Below are 22,619 nucleotides of genomic sequence, written 5' to 3' on the forward strand. Positions count from 1 at the left end.
ATTTGTAATGTCCATAAAAGCACTAGAAAGCCAAGAGAGATAGAACTAGCTTATCAGAAAAGAGAGGGCTTTCAGAAAGAGAAAGAATTGATTATGGTGAAACCCAATAGTGTGAAGAAAAAGATCAAGATACAGAAATAATGGTTTCTCGATCTTGGTTTCTTATTTTTTCAGCAATAACTATAAAAGGAAATATCAGGAAAAACAGATTCCCACTCACAATTGCAATATAAATGATAAAAACCTTGGCTGAAATGTAATAAGGAAAACATAAGAGCTTAGTGACAAAACTTTAAAACTTGAAGTCCTAAATAAATTGGTAAAAAATAATTATATACACATTAATATAAGTATTTTATATTAATCTATAAATATACTGTTAGTCCCACTGCAAAGAAAAAAATCCTAGTAGAAAGAATTTGATCATTCTGATATTTTCTAGCAAGAAAAAATGTATAAGAATAGAACATAAATTTTGAAAATGAAGAATGATAAAGGGGAAAATATTATAACAAATTAAAACCATATGATTAAGCTATTACTGAAAGGTTAGAAAATTAAGCCAGTTAAACAAATGAGCTTCTAGTAAAAGATTAACATGTAAATTCCACTTCAAGATACAACAGAGACAAAATATCAAATTAGCTAAGGTGGGGGGGATAGACTAATTAATAGACAGCTTTGAGATAATTAATCATTGACTGTCCAGTTGAGAAAAAACATTTTATTACATTTTACATAAAAATACATACACAGGGGCTAGAAGCAGTGGCTTACACCTATAATCCAACATTTTGGGAGGTCAAGAGGCCAGAGGATCGCTTTATGTCAGGAGTTTGAGACGAGCCTGGGCAAAACAGTGGCCAAAAATCTCTACAAAATAAATAAATAAATAAAAATTAGCCAGGCATGGAAGTACATGCCAGTAGTCCCAGCTACTTGGGAGACTGAGCTGAGAGTTGAGCCCAGGAGTTGTAGGCTGTGGTGAGCTAGGATTATACCTCTGAAGCCTGGGGCAGAATGGTACCCCATCTCTTCAAACAAATAAACAAGCAAATAAACCACATACAGAAGAAAACAGAAGGACAGTGTTACCATCTTGCTGTGGGGAATATCTTTCTAAGTAAGTTCCTAGAAACAAAGCAAAATGGAAAAGCAACTTAATGGGAGGATGTATTTGTAATATATAAAATGACACAGTGTTGTTATCTATCATGTATAAAAAGCTTCAACAAATCTACATGATAAACAATCCCACAGAAAATGGGCAAAATATATAAGACAATTCAGAGAAAAGGGAATAGAAATGGTTAAGATAAGCATTTGAAGAGATGTTCTACTTCACTAATAATCAAAAACATGCAAATTAAAACAAGATACCACTTTTTAAACAACTGGTTTTAAACAATTCTGGATTGAATATTCAGTGCTGTGGAACCAGGCACTTTCCTACACTCTGAGTGGAAATGTAAACTGTGATCACCTTTGTTCAAGGCAGTTTGGCAGCATATATCATGACACACCCCTGGATCTTGTAACTGGCATATATTAGGTATGGGATAATTATTTGTTGACTTAGTGCAAGATTACTTTCATAAATGGAAAGAGCATGGACTTTGCTATGAGACAGAAGGGGCTTTCATTCCTGGATTTGCCATTTATTTACTAAATAACCTTTAAGCAATTTACTCTAACTTCCCTATGCTCCAACTTCCTTATCTAAAAAAATGGAGATACTTCCTACCTTGTAGACTGTGAGGAATACTGAAACAATATATGCAGTATTTCATCTAAAGGCTACCAACTTATAAGTGCTCAACAAAGAAAAGACTTTATTCTCCCCATATGATTTTCCTGACAACCCAAGAGAAACCCATTTTCTCAGAAAACTTTACCAGCTTCTTCTTACATTTTCACTCCTACTCATCCAACCTTCTCAGACCTGTCTTTAGGTTCTTGTCTTTTGCCAACACAGTTCATAGACTCCTCCCATTGAGGGTCATTTTCATTACTACATCATCCTTTAATAGGCTTGACTATTGTGGGTTGAATTGAGTTCCCCAAAAACATGTTTAGGTCCTAGCCTCTGGTATGTGCAAATGTGACCTTATTTGGAAATAGGGTCTTTACAGATGTGATCAAGGTAAGATGAAGTCATAGTGGCATAGGGTGGTCCCCAGATCCAATTCAACTGTTGTCTTTATTAAAAGAGGGACATTTTTAACACAGACACACATTGGGAGAACATCATGTAACTATAGCGGCAAAGAAGGAAGCAACTTGTCTATAAGCCAAGGAAGGCCAAGGAATGCTGGCAGCCACCAGAAGCAAGGAAGAGGCAGACATGCTCCTTCCCTAGAGCCTGAAGAGAGGATTTGGGCCTACTGACACCTTAATTTCAGATTTCTAGCCTCCAGAGTGTGAGAAAATAAATTTGTTTGAAGTCATCAAGTTTGTATAATTTTGTTATAGTAGTCCTGGGAGACTAATACACTCCTGCACAAAAGGTCAACTGACTAATTCTCAGTTTGTAATATCCAGTGGAACAGATGGAGACGACATCAAATTTGGGTAAGTATGGATGAATCCCCTAAAATCTAAACTTGGTTTTCTCACATTAAGCTAGCGTTAGAAAAGGGAAGAATAATTATCAGTCTTTTTTTGTGCTGCTATAACAGAATACCACAGACTAGGTAATGTATAAAAAAGAGTAACTTATTTCTCACAGTTCTGGACACTGGGAAGTACAAGATGACAAAGATGGCACAACCCTCATGACTTAAATAGCTCCCATTAGGCCCCACCTCCCAATTCCATTGCATTGGAGATGAAGTTTCCAACACATGAATTTTGGAGGCATCACTTTCAAACCATAGCAGGGTTTAAGGGTCAGATGGGAAAAAAAAAAATTCTAAGAAAACAAAACATAAGCTTATTCTCTCAGGACAGTGGGACTAAGGAAGGATAATTAAGGGTGTAGTTTTCCAAGCATTAAGCTCCAAATGCCCCACATTTCCCTGGCAGGGTGCCAGATGATTGTACGTTTTTAGTGGCCATTAAACTTCTTCTACTGTGGCTCCAGGTTCTTTTCTTCTTCACTACTTGGTGGTCTAGAGAGATGTAGCAATAATTTTGATGGTATATAAATCAAAATTAGTTTAGATGAGTTGGCTAAAATGAATGAATGTATTGTGTTGCAAGGAACAGAAAATCTGGATAAGGTGGTTTAAAAAATAAGGAATGTACTGTCTCACATAGAAATCTAAAGGTAAGAAGTTCCAGGGTTGGTTACTCTCACAGTTCAATTATGTTGGAATTCTGAGTTGCTTTTGTACAATTTTTTACTTTCTTTTTATAGTCACAGGATATCTGGTACAATTCCAGGCCTCATATCTACAGAACACCACCACAACTAGAAAGCTAAGTTGGTCCTTGCCCACTTCTTTTCAGGAAGGGAAGCCCTTTCCAGTCTAGCACACTCTGTTGTGATGAACTCTGAGCTCTTAGGTCTTGAGCTGTCACAGACAATGAACAATGCATGCCCATGGCTTGCCATAGGTACACCCTTTCATTGTGACCATGTGACTATGTATGTTTGAGGCCTGGCTTCATTAAATAATGCACCAACATGGCATTAGTTGCTTAGTCAAAATTTGTACCTTGGATCTGGATATAAATATATGTAATGTGCTTGTGGGAGGTAATTTTAGAAACTGTATATAGTAATTATGTGGCTTTTCCAGATTGATATATTTAAGTCTCCACAAATAGCTTCCCCAATGATCTGTGCCTCCTATGATTCACACCTTAGAGGAGTCCCCACCCCTTGAATCTGGGCTGGCCTTGTGACTTGCTCTTGACTAATAGAATGTGACAGAAGTCACACTGCATGACTCCTGAGCCCACACCATCCAAAGCCTTGCAGCTTCCACCTAGGACTGTTGTAATGTTTACTTTTGTGAAGTGAATTACCATGTGTAAGTCCGACCACTCAGACTCCTACACTATGAGAAAGCCCAGGCCAGCCACATAGAGAGGGCTTTGCAGAGAGAAGGAAATGCTCAGCCAGGCCCCTGCACCCTAGTCGTCCCAACCCAGGCATAAAACATGTGCGTGAAGAAGCCATTTTGAATCTGTAACCCAATCAAACCTTCAGAGGATCCAGGCTCCAGAAGCCATCTGATTTCAACCAGAATCACAATCCCAAGTTACAACTTCCCATCTGAGCTCAGCCAACACATAGAAGAACAAGATATAATAACAATTTTTGTGTGTGTTTTTTTTTTAAGATAAAATTTTGTTTTGCTTTTGTTGCCCAGGCTGGAGTACAATGGTGCGATCTCGGCTCACTGCAACCTCCACCTCCCAGGTTCAAGCAATTCTCCTGCCCCAGCCTCCTGAGTAGCTGGGATTACAGGCATGCACCACCACACCCAGCTAATTTTGTTTTATAGTAGAGACCGGGTTTCTCCATGTTGGTCAGGCTGGTCTCGAACTCTCAGCCTCAGGTGATCTGCCCGACTCAGCCTCCCAAAGTGCTGGGATTATAGGCATGAGCCACTGTTCCTGGCTAATAACAATTTTTGTTTTTCATTTAAACCATCAAATTTGGGGCCTCCAAAGAGGGAATGTGATGGATAGGTTCTCAGGTCAATAATTTTCACCTCTTGCTTTTTATGCCTTTTTAACATTCCCCTCCTCTTGAATGAGGGTAGGACTTAGGTTATACAAGGCTCCATCTTAGCATAGTGGACTGGGAGATTCTTTTTGCTGGCTTCATGCAGTAAGTAGCCATGTTGAGAAAGCCCACATTGTAAGGAGCCACAGGTGGTCTCTAGGACCCAAGACTGCTCCCTTCTGACAGTTACCAAAAAGCTGGGGCCCTCAGTCATACATCCACAGTGGAGTGAATTGTACCACCAACCTAATGAACTTGGAAGCAGACTCTTCCACTGTCAAGCCTCCAGATGAGAACATAGCTCATCTGATACCTTGACTGCAGTGACATGAGACCCTCAGCAGAGGACCCAGTTGAGCCATGCCCAGGCTCTTGCCCCACAGAAGCTAAGATAATAAATGTATATTATACTTAAGGAAGCTACTTTTGTAGTAAATTGTTATGCAGAAAACAAATGCAAGAGGTGAGTGTATTTTTCATGAGGAAGAGACATAAATTGAGGTGGCCCAAGGTTCGCCTGAGGTAGTTTCCAAAGAGGGCCACAATCAATTCCTTTCCTCTCTGCATATTCATACTGCCCCTCAGATTGAGAGGTGGAATCTAATTCCTTCCTGTTGAGTTTGGGCAGGTCTTAGTGTCTTACTCTGACCAGTAGGATGTGAGAAAAAGTGATGTTCTCAGACTTCACGGCTAAGTCATAAGGAGTCTTGCAGGTTTTTCCTTAGTCTTTTAGAACCCTCTGTCTGGTAGTACTGACTCACCATGTAAGCTGTCTCCCATGCTGAATGGACCATATGGACAGGCCATAGAGAGGCCAGGGAGAGAGAGGCCCAGCCACTTAGATTCCATCTGAGCCCTGCTTTTCAGCCTTCCCTGTCAAGGCACGAGACTGTAAGGGAAGACTTTATGAACTCTTCAGCAACTGTCTGAATACCACTGAGTGAGTCCAGTTAACCTCACAAGGAGCAGAAAAACTGCCCAGCAGAGCCCCGTCCTAATTACTGACCCACAGAATCATGGGTTGCCATCAGGCAGGACCTGGATGATCTCATACAGGAAAGGAGCCACAGGTGGTCATATGCCCACAAGAGTGGACATATGCATGTTCTCAAATTCTGAGGGTCACTCATACCTGAATGGCTTCTTTCTTATTTTTATTTTTAAATTTATTATACTTTAAGTTCTGAGGTACATGTGCAGAACGTGCAGGTTTGCTACATAGGTATGCTGAATGCTTTCAACACTAACCTTAGGATATCTCCTATAGGTGGGCAGGAGGGACTCAACAGCAGAATAATTCCACCTATTTCATCTCAGGGGCTAGGGTTGCATAACATGGCTAGGCCTAAGTCCTTCATTGACAAGGGGAATGGAATGAACATGATGGCTTTAGACCAATCAGCATTAACCCCCCACACTTTCACTGAACACTTGGCTGAACACTCCTTGTGTTGGGAGCCAAGCCATAGTGTCTATCATGATTATTTGATGCCATGGTCATTTTGCCAGGATTCCAGCTGATACTGATTTTGCCATAGCTATCTCCATGGCTCACTGGCTGCTGAAGGTGCTGTCTTCACTATTGCTTACTGCTTTTTGGTGAGGTTCCCAGAGGAGCAGCTTGCTTTTTTAGGACTTACAGTTTGCTTGAGAATATGGAACAAATTACCTCACAGTTGTATGTGAAGATTATTTAGTGATCCCATCCATTGTCAAGTCAAAAGTGGGTCTTCTCACTAACAATTAGGACGCAATCCAGGACGGAGCCCAGATACTCTTCAGCACTCTTCTGTTCTAGGGCAAGTTTCCCAAGGCATGCTTCCTAGAGGTTGATGAAAGCTCTATCTTAGTAGCAACCAGGGGGCCATTTAAAAAAATTCATTAGACTCAAAGTTCTCTTTCCCAGAAGGTCTAGCAAGTTCTCTAATGCATAGGATTCATGATACTTGCCTTTATAGTCCTAGCATTCCCATTAGCTATGCAGATTAGGCCCTTAGCCAACTCTTTACCAGTCAACAAAAATGACTGGAAGCCATTACTAGTTGAAGTGGACTCAGCCACAAGGAGCCTGAGATTTATGACAGCATCTTGAACATGTTAAACATATTAGTACAAAATGGTAAGTTTTCTCTGCATTACAGTGCTTAGAATTAGCAATAAGAGCAATATCTTAACATTGAGGCAATTTTGACACATTTTAAGAATCAGACTAGTAACCGGGAACTGGAAAGTATCCATAGGCAGTCAATGGTGTTTTATTACCTCATCTTTTTAAAGAACAATGTATTACTTCATCTCTAGTGTTTTATGTTATTAGAGATTCACTTTTATTGAGCAAGGCTTTAAGAAATGTTACAAAGGGAGGAGTGGGCACATGCATATTCTCAAATCCTGAGGGGAAAATGCTGAAAATAGGGGTCTGGAAGACTTAAACCTTCACATGCTTTTCCTTTCTGGGTTTGATGCTGCAAATGGAAAAGCAATGCTGTGCTCCTTGAGAGGAGGTTCTAATTAGACAGCACAGCAATGATTCCAAGGCTCTCCTCCTGGGGTTTTAGCACATTGAAAAATTGAGATTATTAGAATGGAAATGTTTCCAATAAAATGTTCCCAATGAATAGTTTCCTAGCTTGAAGACTATTGGTCAAAATAAAAAAAGAAAGAGAAAGAAAGGAAGGAAGAAAAACAAAAATCAGAGGAGCAGGCCGGGTGCGGTGGCTCATGCCTATAACCTCAGCACTTTGGGAGGCCAAGGCAGGTGGATCACTTGAAGTCAGGAGTTCAAGACAAGCCTAGCCAACATGGTAAAACCCCATCTCTGCTAAGAATGCAAAAATTAGCCAGATGTAGTGGTACATGCCTGTAATCTCAGCTACTCAGGAGGCTGAGGCAGGAGAATTGCTTGAATCCTGGAGGTGGATATTGCAGTGAGCTGAGATCGCGCCTCAGGCTGGGCAACAGAATGAGACTCTGTCTCAACAAACAAAACCAGACAACAACAAAAAAACCCAGAAGAGCTAGAGACAAAGTAACTTGGGCTTACATACATACTCTGCTATAAATAGAGGTATATACATGGTCCAGAACTCATAATACTCATTCGCCTGAAGACAGAGCTACCTAATGGGAAATTGTATGAACGAGGATGTAAGGAAAAAAAATAAATGTGTTCAATTATTTTGAATAAATTTTTTTCATTTTCTAAATGCATCATTCAAAAAACTTGCTATAGTTTGATTTCATCTGTAGAATGGTATATTCCAAAGTTGAGGTGACAGATTTCAGGAACTTCCTAGAAATTTTAGAGCTATCTCATCGCCTTTTAACTCTGTTTTTAAAACACTGCTGCTTCTGTTATGCATTCTAAGAAAGAAGATTTATGCAATGTAATTTATTCCAGTGGAAAAGCAGGGATTTAAGTTGTCTTATGTCCAACAAAGTTGGATTGTATAAGATTTTATTTAAAAATCCAGTGCTTCTATCCTGTTTATTACCTGAACTGAAAAACTGGTGTAAGTCTTGAAGTTCAGGGAAGGTTAAAAAAAGGAAATAGTCTCTACTTCACTGAATGCTTTCTGTTGCCCTGATCCTTCTCTCTCAGTTATTTTCTTACACTCCAGAGGTCATCTCTTTGGTCTTCCAGTCTTGGTTAAGAGCACTGAGTCTGAAGTTTGAGCCATGTCAGCCAGGGGTTACAGCTGAACACAGTAGAAAAGGATTTCATACAAGAAATTTGATGTTTACCAAATCTGTGCAAGAAAACAATTCGGCAGTTGAAAAAAAAAACAACTAAACATGCAATGATCATAGGACTCAACAATTGCACTCTTGGATAAAATGAAAACTTACATTCACAAAAAAACCTGTAAGTAAATGTTTACAGTGGCTTTATTGGTAGTGGCCCCAAACTGCAAACAGCTCAGATATTCTTCAGTAAGTAAATGGTTAAATCAATGATTGTACAGCCATACTATGGAATACTACTCAGCAATAAAAATAAATGAGGTCAGTTGCAGTAGCTCACACCTGTAATCCAAGCACTTCGGGAAGCTGAGGCAGGCAGATCACTTGAGTTTGAGACCAGCCTGGCCAACTTGGTGAAACCTTACATCTACTAAAATACAAAAATTAGCTGGGTGTGGTGGTGGGCACCTGTAATCCTAGCTACTTGGGTGGCTGAGCCAGGAGAATCACTTGAACACGGGAGGCATAGGTTGCAGTGAGCCAAGATTGTTCCACTACACTCCAAGCCTGGGCAACAGAGCAAGACTCCCTCTCAAAAAATGAATGAATGAATAAATAAATAAATAAATGAACTATCCATACACACAACCTCTTGGACGATGAATCTCCAGGAAACTTGAGTGATAAAAGCACATTTCAAAAGATTACTCATTTATAATACTTAAAAAAAAATTGAGACAAGGTCTTTCTCTGTCACTCAGGCTGGTGTGCAGTGGTGCAATCATGACTCATTGCAGTTTCAATATCCTGGGATCCAATGAGGTCCCAGCCTCCTGGTAGCTTGGACCAGAGGCACATGCCACCATTTCTCGCTAGTTTTTATTTTTTATTCAGCTGGGGGTTTCACTATATTGCTTAGGCTGGTCTTGAACTCCTAGGTTCAAGCAATTCTACAGCCTTTGTCTCCCAAAGTGCTGGAATTACTGATGTGAACCACTCCACTTAGCCTATAATACATTTTGAAATGACAAAATTTTAGGAATAGAGGACAGATTCATGTTTTCAAGGGGTTAGGGATGGAGGTAGGAGGGAGATGATGCAGTTATAAAAGGGCAACATGAGGTGTCCTGGTGGTTTTGGAATCTTGATGGCAGTGGTGGATACATAAATGTACATGTGCAGTAAAACTGTATAGAAGTAGGCCAGGCATGGTGGCTCATGCTTGTAATTCCAGTTCTGGTGGCCGAGGAGGGAGTATCATTTGAGCCCAGGAACTCAAGACCAGCCTTGGCAAAAGTGAGACCTTGTTTCTATTAAAAATAAGCAAATTAGCTGGACATGGTGGTGTGTACCTGTGGTCCCAGTTACACAGCAGGAGGATGGCTTGAGCCCAGGAGGCTGAGGCTGCAAATGAGCCTGCATGACAGAGTGAGACCCTGTCTCAGGCAAACCAAACCAAACCAAACTACGTACCAGTAAATTTACATACTCTTGCACAAATGAGTACAAAAACTGAGGAAATCTGAATGAGATTGGTACATTCTATCAATGCCAATATGTTGCTTGTGTTATTGCACTAGAGTATTTGAAGACACAACTATGTCACTGTATTATTTCTTAAAAATCATTTTAATCTACAATTATCAGTTGGAAAAAATATTTATAAGGTAGATGAAGAAAACTCAGAGGGCCATCCGTGGTTGTTGATGTCAGGGAAGTACCACCATTGCTAAAGGCCAGAATTCAGAAAATCACTCCTGCTGCCATCCTTCTCTCCCAACCCAAGTGGCTCTCATGCTCAGGAAAATAGTGACTAGACCCAAACTTGGAATCTAGCTGCCACCAACCGTCATGTCAGTTGGACTAGAAAGCAGAAAAGAAGGCTTCTGTTTCACTTCTACCTACCAGACTGAGCAGGAACACATCTAACTGACAAAGCTCAATTTGCTTCCTGCATGTGAGATGCAAATGGTCTGGGACATGTGGTTTTTAGCACTCTAATTTTTCCAAATAGAATATGGAATGGAGTTGAATGAGCACAATAGCTACCATAACTAGCCCACTAGCTATGTAGCCTTGGGCAAGTTTATTAATGTTTTTAACCCTTAGTTTCTGACTCTACAAAATAAAGATCATTATCATACTGAGTACGGAAAAACTCAAATTGTTTTTCTTCTGTTATAATACAACACCAATCAACAGAGAAGACTTCCGTGACCAAATATGCAAGGGATTTCTTCCCACCAACAAGCAAGCAATCAATTCTGCAGGGACACCAGCTGGGTGCCCTTCAATTCCATTCAATTCCATTCACTGTCTTCTTGGAGATAGCATCAGATCCCACAGGTTAAGAGCTCAGTCCCCAGTACTGTCTACCCCTCTACCTTCTGAAGCCAATTGCGAGCCCCTGGTTATTTCATCTGTGCTTCTGACTGGCTAAAAATTGGGGTTCTCATGACCCACTTCTTAGGTTCATTAATCTGATAGAGTGGCTCACAGAACTCAGGGAACCCTTTATCAGGATTACCAGTTTACTATAAAGGATATGACAAAGGATACAGATGAAGAGATATACAGGGCAAGGTATAAGAGAAGAAGCTCAGAGCTTTGGTGCCCACCCTGAAGCATCACCCTCCATAAACCTCCACGTGTTCAGTTATTTGGAACTCTCTGCAGAGAGTCCTTTTTGGGTTTTTATGGAGGCTTCATTATGTAGGCATGATTGATTAAATCATTGGCCACTGGTGATCAACTTAACCATTAGCTTTTCTCTCCTCCTTGGAGGTTAGGAGATGGGACTGAAAGTGCCAGCCCTCTAATCCAGACTTGGTCTTCACAATGATCAGTCCCCATCCTGAAGCCACCTAAGGGCTGCCAGCCAACAGTGAACTCATTATCATACAAAAGACATCACTGCGGTGATTCTAAGCATTTTAGAAACTGAATGCCAGGAAAATGGAAATGAAGACCAAATATGTATTTTACCACAGCGAACACACTTACCTCCTAGAGTTAGCTGAGATGTAGCACAGTGCCCTGCACATCTCAGATGCTCCCTCCATCCATGCTGGCCATTATCATGGTTTGTGCAACCTGAGAAAGAAGATTAGCAAATGAAAGAAAGATTAAAAAAAAGAGAGAGAAGAGGGAATTTTAAAGGGAAAGCAGGGGAATTATTCTTGAATGACTGGCATGTACTCAGTGGCAACAATGGGAAAGAAAGATGTGAAAAATGTTATTCCATGTATTCAGTTTTGTATAGAATGGTTGACTTTTATCCAATTAGAGATCTTGGAGTTGGAGGCCTCACTCTTCTCTCCACACATTGTATCATTTTAAAACAAATGTGAAAATGTTATGAAAGTCATAAAATGATGCAATATCATAATCACTTTAGATTACAACCCCTTGAAGATTATTTCTCCTCTACTGCTGTACCCTCAGCAGCTAGTATGTTTTTGGAGATTAGCAAAGTTTGTGAGTAAAGGTGTCAGCATCAACAACTAGCTACCAAATGTATTTGCCTCTTTATGACATACGATGGAGTCACTGCATATTATAGTCAGAGTGTCTGTCAATTCAAACACCTGCTTGTTAAAATCTTTCACTAGCCTTTTATCACCTTTTGGAGAAGGGTTTCTCAGCCTCAGCACTATCGACATTTTGGGCCAAAAAAATCTTTGTTATGGGGGTGTCCTGTGCACTGTAGATGCTGAGCAAAATACTTCTACTCATTAGATACCTACAGCACAACTCCATTTGTGACAATCAAAAATGGCTCAAATGTCCCTGGGGAGAAAAACTGCCCAGGGATGAGAACTGCTTTGTTAGAGGAAAACACAACTGAGCAATCACCCTTAGAGCTTTTCACTACAGCTGGCAGCTTTCCTTCCAGTTAATGTAACTTTCTTATGCTGCCCCAGACCCTGTGCTGACTTTGTTCAAGTTGCTCTAATGCTACTGAAAAAATTACAACCCCCCAACCAACCTCCTCTCTCCCAGCCCAAAAGCAATTTAAAAAAGAACCTTTTTTCCCTCTGCCAATTATGGGTTGAATTTTTGTCCCTCCCCCAATTAATATATTGTTGTCTTAATCCTTAGTAGCTCAGAATGTGACCGTATTTGGAAATAAGGTCATTAAGGTAGGTCCTAATCAAATGTAACTGGCATTCTTATAAGAATAGGGAGTTTGGACACAGACACACATGTGAACAGAATGCCATGTGAACATGAAGACAGCCAGCTACAAGAAAAGAAGGGAGGCCTCAGAAGAAATCAGTCCTTGATCTTAACTTCCAGTCTCCAGAACTGTGAGGAAGTAAATTTCTATCGTTTGTCACCTCGTGGATGGTACATTGCTGTAGCAGACCTACCACCTGTCTTCAGAAAAGTTTTCTAGAGAAATAGCCTTCATTCTTCAAGCTTTCTCTGAACTACCATTTCCCATCATTTTGTAAATATTTTCAGGCCCTAAAAATGTTGATTTTATTTCCATTATTTCTTCTACTATCACACACTTCTTAAATAGGGCAGGTGTTTGGTGGTGTGACAGGAAATCGGTGTCAACTTCCAGTGTTTGTGTGATAGGAGGTCTCAAAGCTACAGGATAAATGTGTCATATCCCCCATAAGTAACAGTTTTACTCAATGATTTTTTTTTTTTTTGAAATGGAGTTTCACTCTTCTTGTCCATGCTGGAGCACAATGGCATGATCTCGGCTCACTGCAACCTCCACCTCCTGGGTTCAAGTGATTCTCCTGCCTCACCCACTACCTCACCTGGCTAATTTTTTGGATTTTTAGTAGTGACTCTGTTTTACCATGTTGACCGTGCTGGTCTCGAACTCCTGACCTCAGGTGATCCACCTACTGTGGCCTCCCAAAGTGCTGGGATTCCAGGCGTGAGCCACCGAGCCTGGCTTGCTCACTGATTTTTTAAGGAAAATGTTAATCTGTTCATGCATTAATTTAAAGTGTATTTACATGAAAATGAATACAGTTTTAGCATATTCCCATATATTTTACAGACATCTCTTATAGTATGTTCCTTTAAATGAAAGTGTTACCTCTCTGCAGCTTCAGGGCCTCTTCATCACTCAAAGCAGAGTCCTACTGGCACAGCATTCCCCTCATAGAATGCAGAGGAGAGGACAGGTGTGAAACCAGACCAGTCTATCTATAAAGCTAAGGAATATTCCTAAGGGACTTGCGGAGGGGGAGAGGGAAGTTTTAAATGCAATCTCGAGCTTTTCTGATTTGGGGGTTCCAGGTCTGCTCTATCTCCTGCATGTTATATTGGGCATAGCCCTAATAACTCAGTGTGTGATTTGAAGTGATGATCTGAGGTTATCCATTAGGGACAGGAATATGGAAAGAGAAGCAGAGCAACCGAGACCTGGAAGTTTCCGTCTCTGCCCTGGATTGCAGCTAACTGCTTAGGCACCCACACCTGCTGTCCTCCCGCCTCTGAGACACCTCCACCCCTCTCCCTGTCCAACGAGCAGCTGCCAAATGGCAGCTAAATCCAATAAATAAAAGCTGGGACCCCACCTGTGTTTGAATTACTTTCTTTGAAATTTGCCACGTCCAGGTTTATTGACCCGGGCAGTCTTTTCTTCATTTCCTTATGCTGCATACGGGTGGGGGTGGGGCGGGGGACACTCTTGTGCACTGCCAGTCCTCAGATCAGAATACTTTCAATCCAGCTACTTGGAACCTCGTTCCTGGTCCCGAGCCTCAGGGAAAGGCCAGAAGAGTGAGAGCCACCCTAGTTAGTCTCTCCCACATCCGTGACCCGGTTTAGGGGCCTGGTATGGCCAGTGCCCTTCAGGTACCATAAAACTAGCTTTCTCAAAGGAGACTGCAACAGGTTTCCAGGCATTATTTAGCAAAGTCGATGACCCGGACCCTGTGATTCCTGGGTTTGAAAATTCAGAGCTTTAGCCTAACGGAAAGGTCGGCTCAGCGTTTCTCTCAGCAACCTCGGGTGACATTAGCATTCCTGGGAGATTCGGGAAGACAGCGGGAGGACAAGTGACTGCGTCCAGACCCCCTTGGCCCGCCCCCAGACCCCCTTGGCCCGCCCCCTCCGCTCTTAGGCCCGCCAAGCGAGAGGCGGGGCGCTAAGCGGCGGCCTTCTTCCTCTTCCCTGAGGCGGCGGCGGGCCGCAGGCCCCGCCCCTCCCACGCGGCGGCCGGGGACGGAGGGGCGGGGCCTACCGCAGCGCGCCGGCTGACGCGAATGACGCGGCGCTCGTCAGGCCGCAGCCCCCGCCATCTGGCCGCCGGGCCCGCCTCGGCCCGCCCCCGGCCCTCCCCGCGCGGCCTCCCGTGCGCCCCTGTCAGATTGTGGCCGCCGGCCGCGCGGTCCCCTCTCCCTCCCTGCCCGCAGCCTGGCGAGGCGCCTCTCACGGCACACCCCCGTGTCCCCGCCGGTGCCGCGCCTGCCCTCCGCCGCGCTCCGCCCTGCTGCCGACCGCACGCCCGCCGCGGGACATGGCACACGCGTCAGCACGCTTCCCCAGCGCCCGGGGATCCGGGGACGGCGAGATGGGCAAGCCCAGGAACGTGGCGCTCATAACCGGCATCACCGGCCAGGTGAGTGCGGGGGCGGGGGCGCGGGCGCGGCGGCCGAGGCCGCCTGGGCACGCGTGCTCTGTCTACGCGCAGCTCCACGCGGGCTGCGGTGTGTCCAGGAACAGCCCTCTGGGCGTCCCGGAAGGGGTCTGCTGCCCGGAGGTGGGACGGAAGGTGCGGTGCGGGTAGTGTGCTGCATATAGGGTGTGCTGGGTGCATCGGGTGCCTCTGGTTTTCCTCTGGGGGCTGTGAGCGTATGTGCCACCCGGGATGTCGCCCTCACACTCAGGCCGGACCTCCCGCTCTCACCTGCCTCTCAGGTGACCACGTCGTCGCCGCCTCCAAGCCCATTTCGTGCTTCGCAGGTCCTGGTGCCGGGAAGGGAAAAGAAGCGGTGATCAGTCAACTTGCGGGTGGGATCTTCTTGATATATGTCAGCTCAAGGGGCGCTTGCTCACCTGCTGGTGTTTGGGAAGCAGAAAAAAGGGTGCCTTGCTGGTTTCGTTCCCTATCACTGGATTTTCTGACAGAAAAGAGAACAAAAAAGAAAGTAGTGCTGGGGAGTTCCCCGCTACGACATATTTAGGAAAAAGAACTTAAAAAGCTTTAAAAAATCACTGGAACTTCTGAGGTTCAGGTTCACTTTGGAAGTGTATGAGACATAGTGGTCCAAAAGTGAGGCTAGGTTCCATTTCCAAAGGAATAAGTTCCTCGAGTGAGGTAATCAAGAGGAGGTCTCCAGAATGTCTCAGGCTAAGCATGGCTGGTTTGTGAGAGTCATCTCTCAGAGGTGTTGCAGTAGATAGGACCCTACCACTGTGCCTTATCAAGATGTGCTGTTTTAGATTCAGTGGTCAGGAAGTAATCATGCCCACATAACGCCGTAGAAACAAATGTGATGTGTTCCCCTGGATATCTCCAGGTGGTGGCCACTATAGCGCTGAAATAAAGATGATGATAATAGCTAATGCATATTGTGTCTATCACATTTCAGTCGCTTGACCAATATTAACTCATTTAGTTCTTATAAACTCTTTGAGGAGGTAGTTTTATTATCTCTCCAGATGTGGAAACCGAGGCATGGGAGTTTGATTTGTCTGAGGTTAAACTGCTGGGAAGTGTCCACTTAATATTGAAACTGCTCTCAAAGTTCTCTAGTGTTGGAAAAGGCTAAGCGGACAGAAGGCTGTGGCTCATACCTGAAATCTCAACACTTTGGTAGGCAGAGGTGGAAGGATTGATTGCTTGAGGTGAGGTCAGGAGTTTGAGACCAGCCTCAGCAACATATTGAGACGTTGTCTCTACAAAAAAATAAATTAGGCAGGCATGTTGGTGCTGACCTGTATTTCTAGCTACTCAGGAGGTTGAGGCAGGAGGATCATTTGAGTCCAGGAGTTTAAGCCTGCAATGAGCAATGATGGCACCATTGTACTCCAGCCTGGGGCAACAGAATGAGACCTTGCCTCAACAAAAAAGAAAAAAAGATAGAAGGAGAAGTTGAAATTGGCCAGATGCACAGTCACAGAATATTGTACAATTTCAACTATTGAATATCTGACTTATTGCTGGTTATTCATGCATCTTACCATGCTTCGGGCCATCATGATAGACAGGAGTTTGAAAACTAGTAAGAGAGGTGGGTAGGGCAAGGATCTGAGGCTGAGAAATTGAATCCTTGAATTGAGGCAGTAAGACATGTCAGGGCCCGCATATTGTCTTCTCCCTTCCTTTCGGCAGATTATTCCCTTTTTTCCATTTTGTCAGACTGGACCTAAAGTGCAAATGTTTACTAAGTTTACATAATATCTGGAAAGTACGGATTTGATATTAGTATTGTCAAGAAACTAGTTAAGATGTTAATGTGCTGCATTGGTGTGGCTTATGCCAATTTATGTGACCAGCAGTATGAATCAATGAAGATTAGAAATGGAACCTAATTTTCACTTTTAAGAGGAGTCATTTGGCTGGAAATGAGTGGCCAGAAAGGTGTGGAAGTGGGCCCCCACTCTAGTTTGTCCTGCAGGCTGTCATGGGTGTCTACCTGAAGCACCACACTCAGCAGACCTCTCCCTGACCAGAATTTTTTGGTTCCTCACTTCATTTCCAACTTTAAACACCTGCCTGGCTTTCAGGCTCATTTTATTCTCTGCCCCAGTGTTTCTTTCTTCCCTCCAGCATCTGCCCTCTGCATTGTCTCCTCATTTGCTGTTGCATTGGTTTCTGTATCCCCTAGCACAGTGCCAAATAAACACATAAACACTTGCAGATAGAATTTACTGCTCTTCTATGTTTTTTATTTGTATTTCAGGACAGTGACTCCCAACTTGAGTATCAAGGATCTCTGGGGCAATATGGTGTTAATGCAAGGGGTCTGAAAATCCATATCTTATTGTATGTTTTCTTGATATTGGCTGAGAACTTACTGAGCTATTCACTCTGCTAAGCATTTTGCATATCCCTACCTAAGAGGCAGGTATAATAATTATCACTGGCTAAGTAAGGTTAAGTATGTTCCCTGAGGTCATACATCTAATGAGTGTCAGAACTGAGAGCTGAACCCAGATCTCAGCAGTTGCTCTAAGTCGTTTTGTTACACAGACTGTGGTAAGTCTTATGAGACGGAGAGAAATAAATAGTCTTACTCTAAGAAGAGGTTTCAGATTCACTTGCCACTGCTTTGGCACTTAGGGCTATCATGGCATTTGTGCCAAGATGGGCTTTTGAATGGGTTGTCCCAAATTCCCACTTGAGAATAGTGCAGACAGCAGCGTGTTCTGTCTGCTGTGTTATCTCTAGTATGTATCGTCAGGCTTCTTATTCTAGCCTTCCCCTCCCATCTATTCTTGACACACTCTTTTTCCAGAGTGGGAACCTTATTAAATAGGCTTTAAGGAAGCTCAGGCTCTGGCTTTGTATTACTGTCTCCAGGCCCTTTGCCAGCCACTTTTAAAAGCTCACCTCCACTGGCTAATGATGCTGTTCTTTACTGCACTCTTGGAGATGTTCTTGCTGTTCTTTGGGTACTATTGCCTTGTACCTCTTTGGAGTAATTATTTGTGGCTGAATGGCCTCACAAGTCTTACTCCTTTTAACTTAACTGAAAGCCTCAGTGTTCTCAGCCAAATCCTGACAAATGCAGCCATTCCATGAACTTCCTTTGTATTTACATGCAATCCTTGTTGATTGTATAAGTGATTTACATATCTTTGGTTTTGAGATTATAAACTGCTTTAAGGTAGAAATCTCATTTTCAGCCTATTACCTCCTACATGCCTTCATCTAGTGGTGTTTCAAAAGTGTTGACTTACTTTTCCCATTAGCAGAACACATTTTCACTGCATGTCTGCAGTGTGCAAGGCTTGTTTTGATGCCGCTACAGATATTAAGATGTGAAGGTTGTCTTAGTCCATTTGTGTTCTTCTAAAGGAATACCCGAGGCTGGGTAATTTATAAAGAAAAGAGGTTTATTTGGCTCATGGTTCTGAAGGCTGTACAAGAAGCATGGCACCAGCATCTGCTTCGGCTGAAAGCTTTAGGCTGCTTCTACTTACGGAGCTGGTGTATGCAGAGATTACATGGTAAGAGAGGAAGCAAGGGGTGGGATGGGGGGTGGGGTGCCAGGCTCTTTTTAACCAACAGCTCTGGCTCTTTTTAACCAACAGCTCTGGCTCTTTTTAACCAACAGCTCATTACTGTGAGTGACACCTCCTGTTAATTCCCCACCTCCAACATTGGGGATTAAATTTCAGCATGAGATTTGGAGGGGTCACACATCCAAACTGTAGCATTTCACCCCTGACCCCCAGATCTCATCCTTCTCACATGCAAAATAGACTCATCTTTCTCACATGCAAAATACAATTCCAGTAGTTCCTAAAATTCTTGTTCCAGCACCAACTTAAAAGTTCAAAGTCTCATCTGAAACTCAAAGCAAGTTCCTTCTAGCTATGAGGCTATACAACCAAAAACAAATATTTTCCAGGATACAATGGTTGTACAGTTACTGGGTAGACATTCCCATTCCAAAAAGGGGGAATAAGCCAAAGGAAAGAGGTAACAGGCCCCATGCAAGTAGGGCAGACATAAGATCTTAAAGTTCCAGAATACTCTCCTTTGACTCCATGTCCTGCATCCTTGGGCACACTGGTTTGAGGAGTGGGATCCCAAGGTCTTGGTCAGCCCCATTCCCATGGCTTTGCTGGATGTAGCCCATGTTGCTGCTCTTGTGGGGTGGAGTCTAATGTCTGTGGCTTTTCCTGCTAGGTTTCATGATGCTGGTAGCTCTGCTTTTCTGAGATTTGGAGCAATGCCCCAGTGGGGACTGTCTGTAGGGGATCTAGCCCCAGTATTTTCTGGGCATTGCATTAGTAGAGTCGTCTCTCTGAAGGGCTTCTGCCTGGACATCTATGCTTTCCAATTTCAATCCTCTGAAATTCTAGGTGGACACTGCCAAGCTTGTACCACTCTTGTATTCTGGGCTCCTGCAGACTCAACACCATGTGGAAGCCACCAGGGCTTACAACTTGTACCCTCTGTTGCAGCAGACGAGGTAGTATCTGGGGCTGTTTCACCTTCTGTGACTGCGGCAACCAGGATGTTGGAGCAGCATTCAGGACGTTCCAGGGTTCCTTGAGGTGTTCCATGTCAGCTATACCCTGGGCCTCTCTCCCAAAACCATTCTGTCCTCCTAGGTCTCTGGGCCTCTGTTGGGAGAGGCAGCCTCATAGAGTCTGAGATGCCTTCAGGCCTTTCCCCATTGTTCTGACTGTTAGCACCTGGCTCCCTTTTGTCCGAGCTAATCTCTTTAGCAAGTGGTTGCTCCTCAGCACCATTGGATTTCTTTCCTGAAAAATGCTCTTTCTTTACTACCAAGTGGCCAGGCTGCAGATTTTTAAAAGTTTTCTGATCTGTTTCTCATTTTGCTACCAGTTCTACAAGTAATGCACTTTAAACAGCAAATGCAACAGACTAAATTACCACCTTCCTACAATGATACTCTAGTGGTGTGATGATGGTGATAATTATTATGGTAGATTAAAATAATTAACAAGTATTGAGCATTTAGTTTATGCCAGGTACTGTTCAAAGAGTGTTACATTTTGTTCAAAGTATATTTGTTGAAGCAACAGAGTGCTTCTATGAGGAGGTTTTCTTTTTCTTTTTCCTGTTTTTTTTGAGACAGAGTCTTACTCTGTCGTCCAGTCCAGCTGGAGTGGAGTGACACGATCTCGGTTCACTGCAACCTCTACCTTGCAGGTTCAAGTGCCTTAGCCTATCGAGTAGCTGGGATCACAGGTGTTTGAATTACTGCTTAGCTCTTTCTGAGCTGCACTGGCTTTGGGTAAATTACTTATCTTTTCTGCCAGGTTGGAATAGTAATTCTTACCAAATAGGAAATAAGTCTGCACATAGTAGTAGCCTTTGCCTCGTTACTGGAATGGACCTTCCCTCCACAGTGTTAAGAGAATAATAAAAGATTTCTTGACTTTTAGGAAAGGAAGTTGAATGTGGGAGGTATTACTGTTTAGCCTTGCTTTGCATGGGGAATCTGTCATCTAGGAGCAGAAAGTTCTGTAGTATTTGGAATCAACCGCAGCCTATAAAGTACTAGGAGGCCAACAGATTTGATGTCCAGTGAGTCTTTCAAGACTGTGCAAAGCAGATCTGGGAGCTGGTCTTATCTTCTCATATAAGAGGATTGTAGGCAGTGACTTCCACTCTAAATCTTCCTTGCTGAGATTTGCAGTCCGGGGATAAAAGGGTTGGCATTATTGGAGGTGAGAGAGATGTCTTGAGTACTGTCCTGCTTAATCAAAGACTGTTACATGTGATTAATTGAAAGAAGTCTGGACTGAGAATCAGAGGTTGGGTTTTGATGCCAATTAATTGTATAGCCTTAACTTGTCAAGTGAAATGGTTACCTGGTTTTCCCTAAGGTCTGCTTCTAGTCTACAGTGGTGTGATATTTGGATTGCATGCTGACCTATAATTGATTATGCTTACGTAAAGAAATTATACAATTATCTTTATATTTAAGCAGTGCAGTGATTTGATTTTAGTTTTAGACATAAAGCCAATAGGATTTCTTTTTTTTTGTTTTTTTTTTTGAGACAGTTTCACTTTGTTACCCAGGCTGAAGTGCAGCGGTGCGATCTCACTCACACAACCTCTGTTTCCTGGGTTCAAATGATTCTCGTGCCTCAGCCTCCCGAGTAGCTGGGATTACAGGCATGCATCACCATGCCCATCTAATTTTTGTATTTTTAGTAGAGATGGCATTTTGCCATGTTGACCAGGCTGTTCTTGAACTCTTGGCCTTAAGTGGTCTGCCCACCTTAGCCTCCCAAAGTGCTGGGATTACAGGCATGAGCCACTGTAGCTGGCCAGGATAATTTTTTTTTTTTTAAATGAAACCAATGAACTCTTAACTTTACTGAATTTTAAATTAGGTGTATAAACTAAGAAGAAACTCATATGAGTTGTATGTTGTCAGAATTTGTAAGGGTAGAGTGAAAAATCTGAGATGTCCATCTTTGTTGGACATACCAAATGAATGAAATGATGTTTTGGTGAGGAACAATTTTTTTTTAACTGGTACATAATTGTACATATTTATGTGTAATATTTTGGTACATGCATATAATGTGTAATGAACAAAGCAGAGAAATTAGGATAGAGGAAAGATTTTTAAATTCTTGGGTTTTTCTTGGGTAGAAAAATGGAGTTAATTATGCCCACATTACAAATTGATGTGTGGATTAGAAATGATGATTATATTATAATAAGGCCTATCATTGTTCCTGGCATATATTGTTTATGAAGTGATAGTTATTATTATTTATTATGTATAAGTTCTCATAATGGGAAGGAATGAGAGAAGGATGGAGAATGCTTGGGAATGCAGTTAGGGATATGTAGGATGGATGCGAGTAGTAAAAGGATGGAAGCAGAAACACTGGCTCCTGTAGTTAAAGGATGTGAGATCAAGGATGCAAACACCTTTTGGAGACAGGTTGGATGGTATCACTATGGCCAGAAATGCAATCACTGGGAAGGAAAATCAGTTTCCTGGGGGAAGATAGTGAATTATTTTGTTCCTCTGGAGTTTGAAGTACAGTGGTGCAATCATAGCTCATTGCAGCCTTGAACTCCTGGGCTCAGGTGATCCTCCTGCCTCAGCCTCACTGGTAGCTGGGATTAGAGGTTTGTGCCACCATGCCTGGCTAATTTTTTTCTTTTTCTTGTAGAGACAGGATCTCACCAGCTGAACAGGCTAGTCTTGAACTCCTGGCCTCAAGCAATCCTCTGGCCTTGGCCTCCTAAGTGCTGATAATACAGGTGTGAGCCACTTCACCTAGCCTCTGTCTTAAAATGACTTGGACTATAGAGGTGACTGCTGTAGAGTCGGCAAGTCCTAAGGGTGGCCATGCTGCTGTGTTGTACGCTTAGCCAGTCTTCGTCCCTGTCCCCCAGAACTTTCTGTAGTTCTCATTTATAAGGCATGAAAACTATCACTTTCTCTTTAGTTTCATGATTGCCATTAACCAGGCTATTCCTAGTATACTTCAGTTTTCTTCTGTTTTTCTCCCTTATTTATTTGTTGATTATTTGCATTTCCTAATGCCAAAACCTTGTTAAAGATACTTCCAGGCTAGGTGTGGTGGCTCATGCCTGTAATCCCAG

General features: G+C 42.8%; 1 protein-coding gene and 1 long non-coding RNA gene across 11 annotated transcripts in view; one reads left to right on the forward strand and one right to left on the reverse strand.

Moving 5' to 3' along the window:
* Window positions 1-14,536, reverse strand: part of LOC144582053 (uncharacterized) — a 61,757-nt gene extending 47,221 nt beyond the window's left edge. For 2 of the 9 annotated variants that reach the window (XR_013533847.1, XR_013533850.1), the window contains exons 1-3: window positions 13,912-14,536; window positions 13,428-13,470; window positions 11,366-11,455 (exon numbers count right to left, since the gene is read on the reverse strand). This is a non-coding gene — a long non-coding RNA (uncharacterized LOC144582053). The other 7 variants (XR_013533849.1, XR_013533846.1, XR_013533844.1 and 4 more) reach the window with 7 other exon arrangements.
* A 126-nt stretch (window positions 14,537-14,662) lies between these two features.
* GMDS (GDP-mannose 4,6-dehydratase) overlaps window positions 14,663-22,619 on the forward strand; it is a 643,170-nt gene continuing 635,213 nt past the window's right edge. For both annotated transcript variants that reach the window (XR_013533842.1, XM_002746279.5), the window contains exon 1: window positions 14,663-14,957. Coding sequence is in view for 1 of the 2 variants with exons in the window: in XM_002746279.5 (XP_002746325.1) it covers window positions 14,856-14,957 (102 nt within the window). In the remaining variant the exon portion in view is untranslated. The remainder of the gene's footprint in view (window positions 14,958-22,619) is intronic.

Source organism: Callithrix jacchus, chromosome 4 (assembly GCF_049354715.1).
Source record: "Callithrix jacchus isolate 240 chromosome 4, calJac240_pri, whole genome shotgun sequence".
In the NCBI taxonomy this organism is placed as follows: Eukaryota; Metazoa; Chordata; class Mammalia; order Primates; family Cebidae; genus Callithrix; species Callithrix jacchus.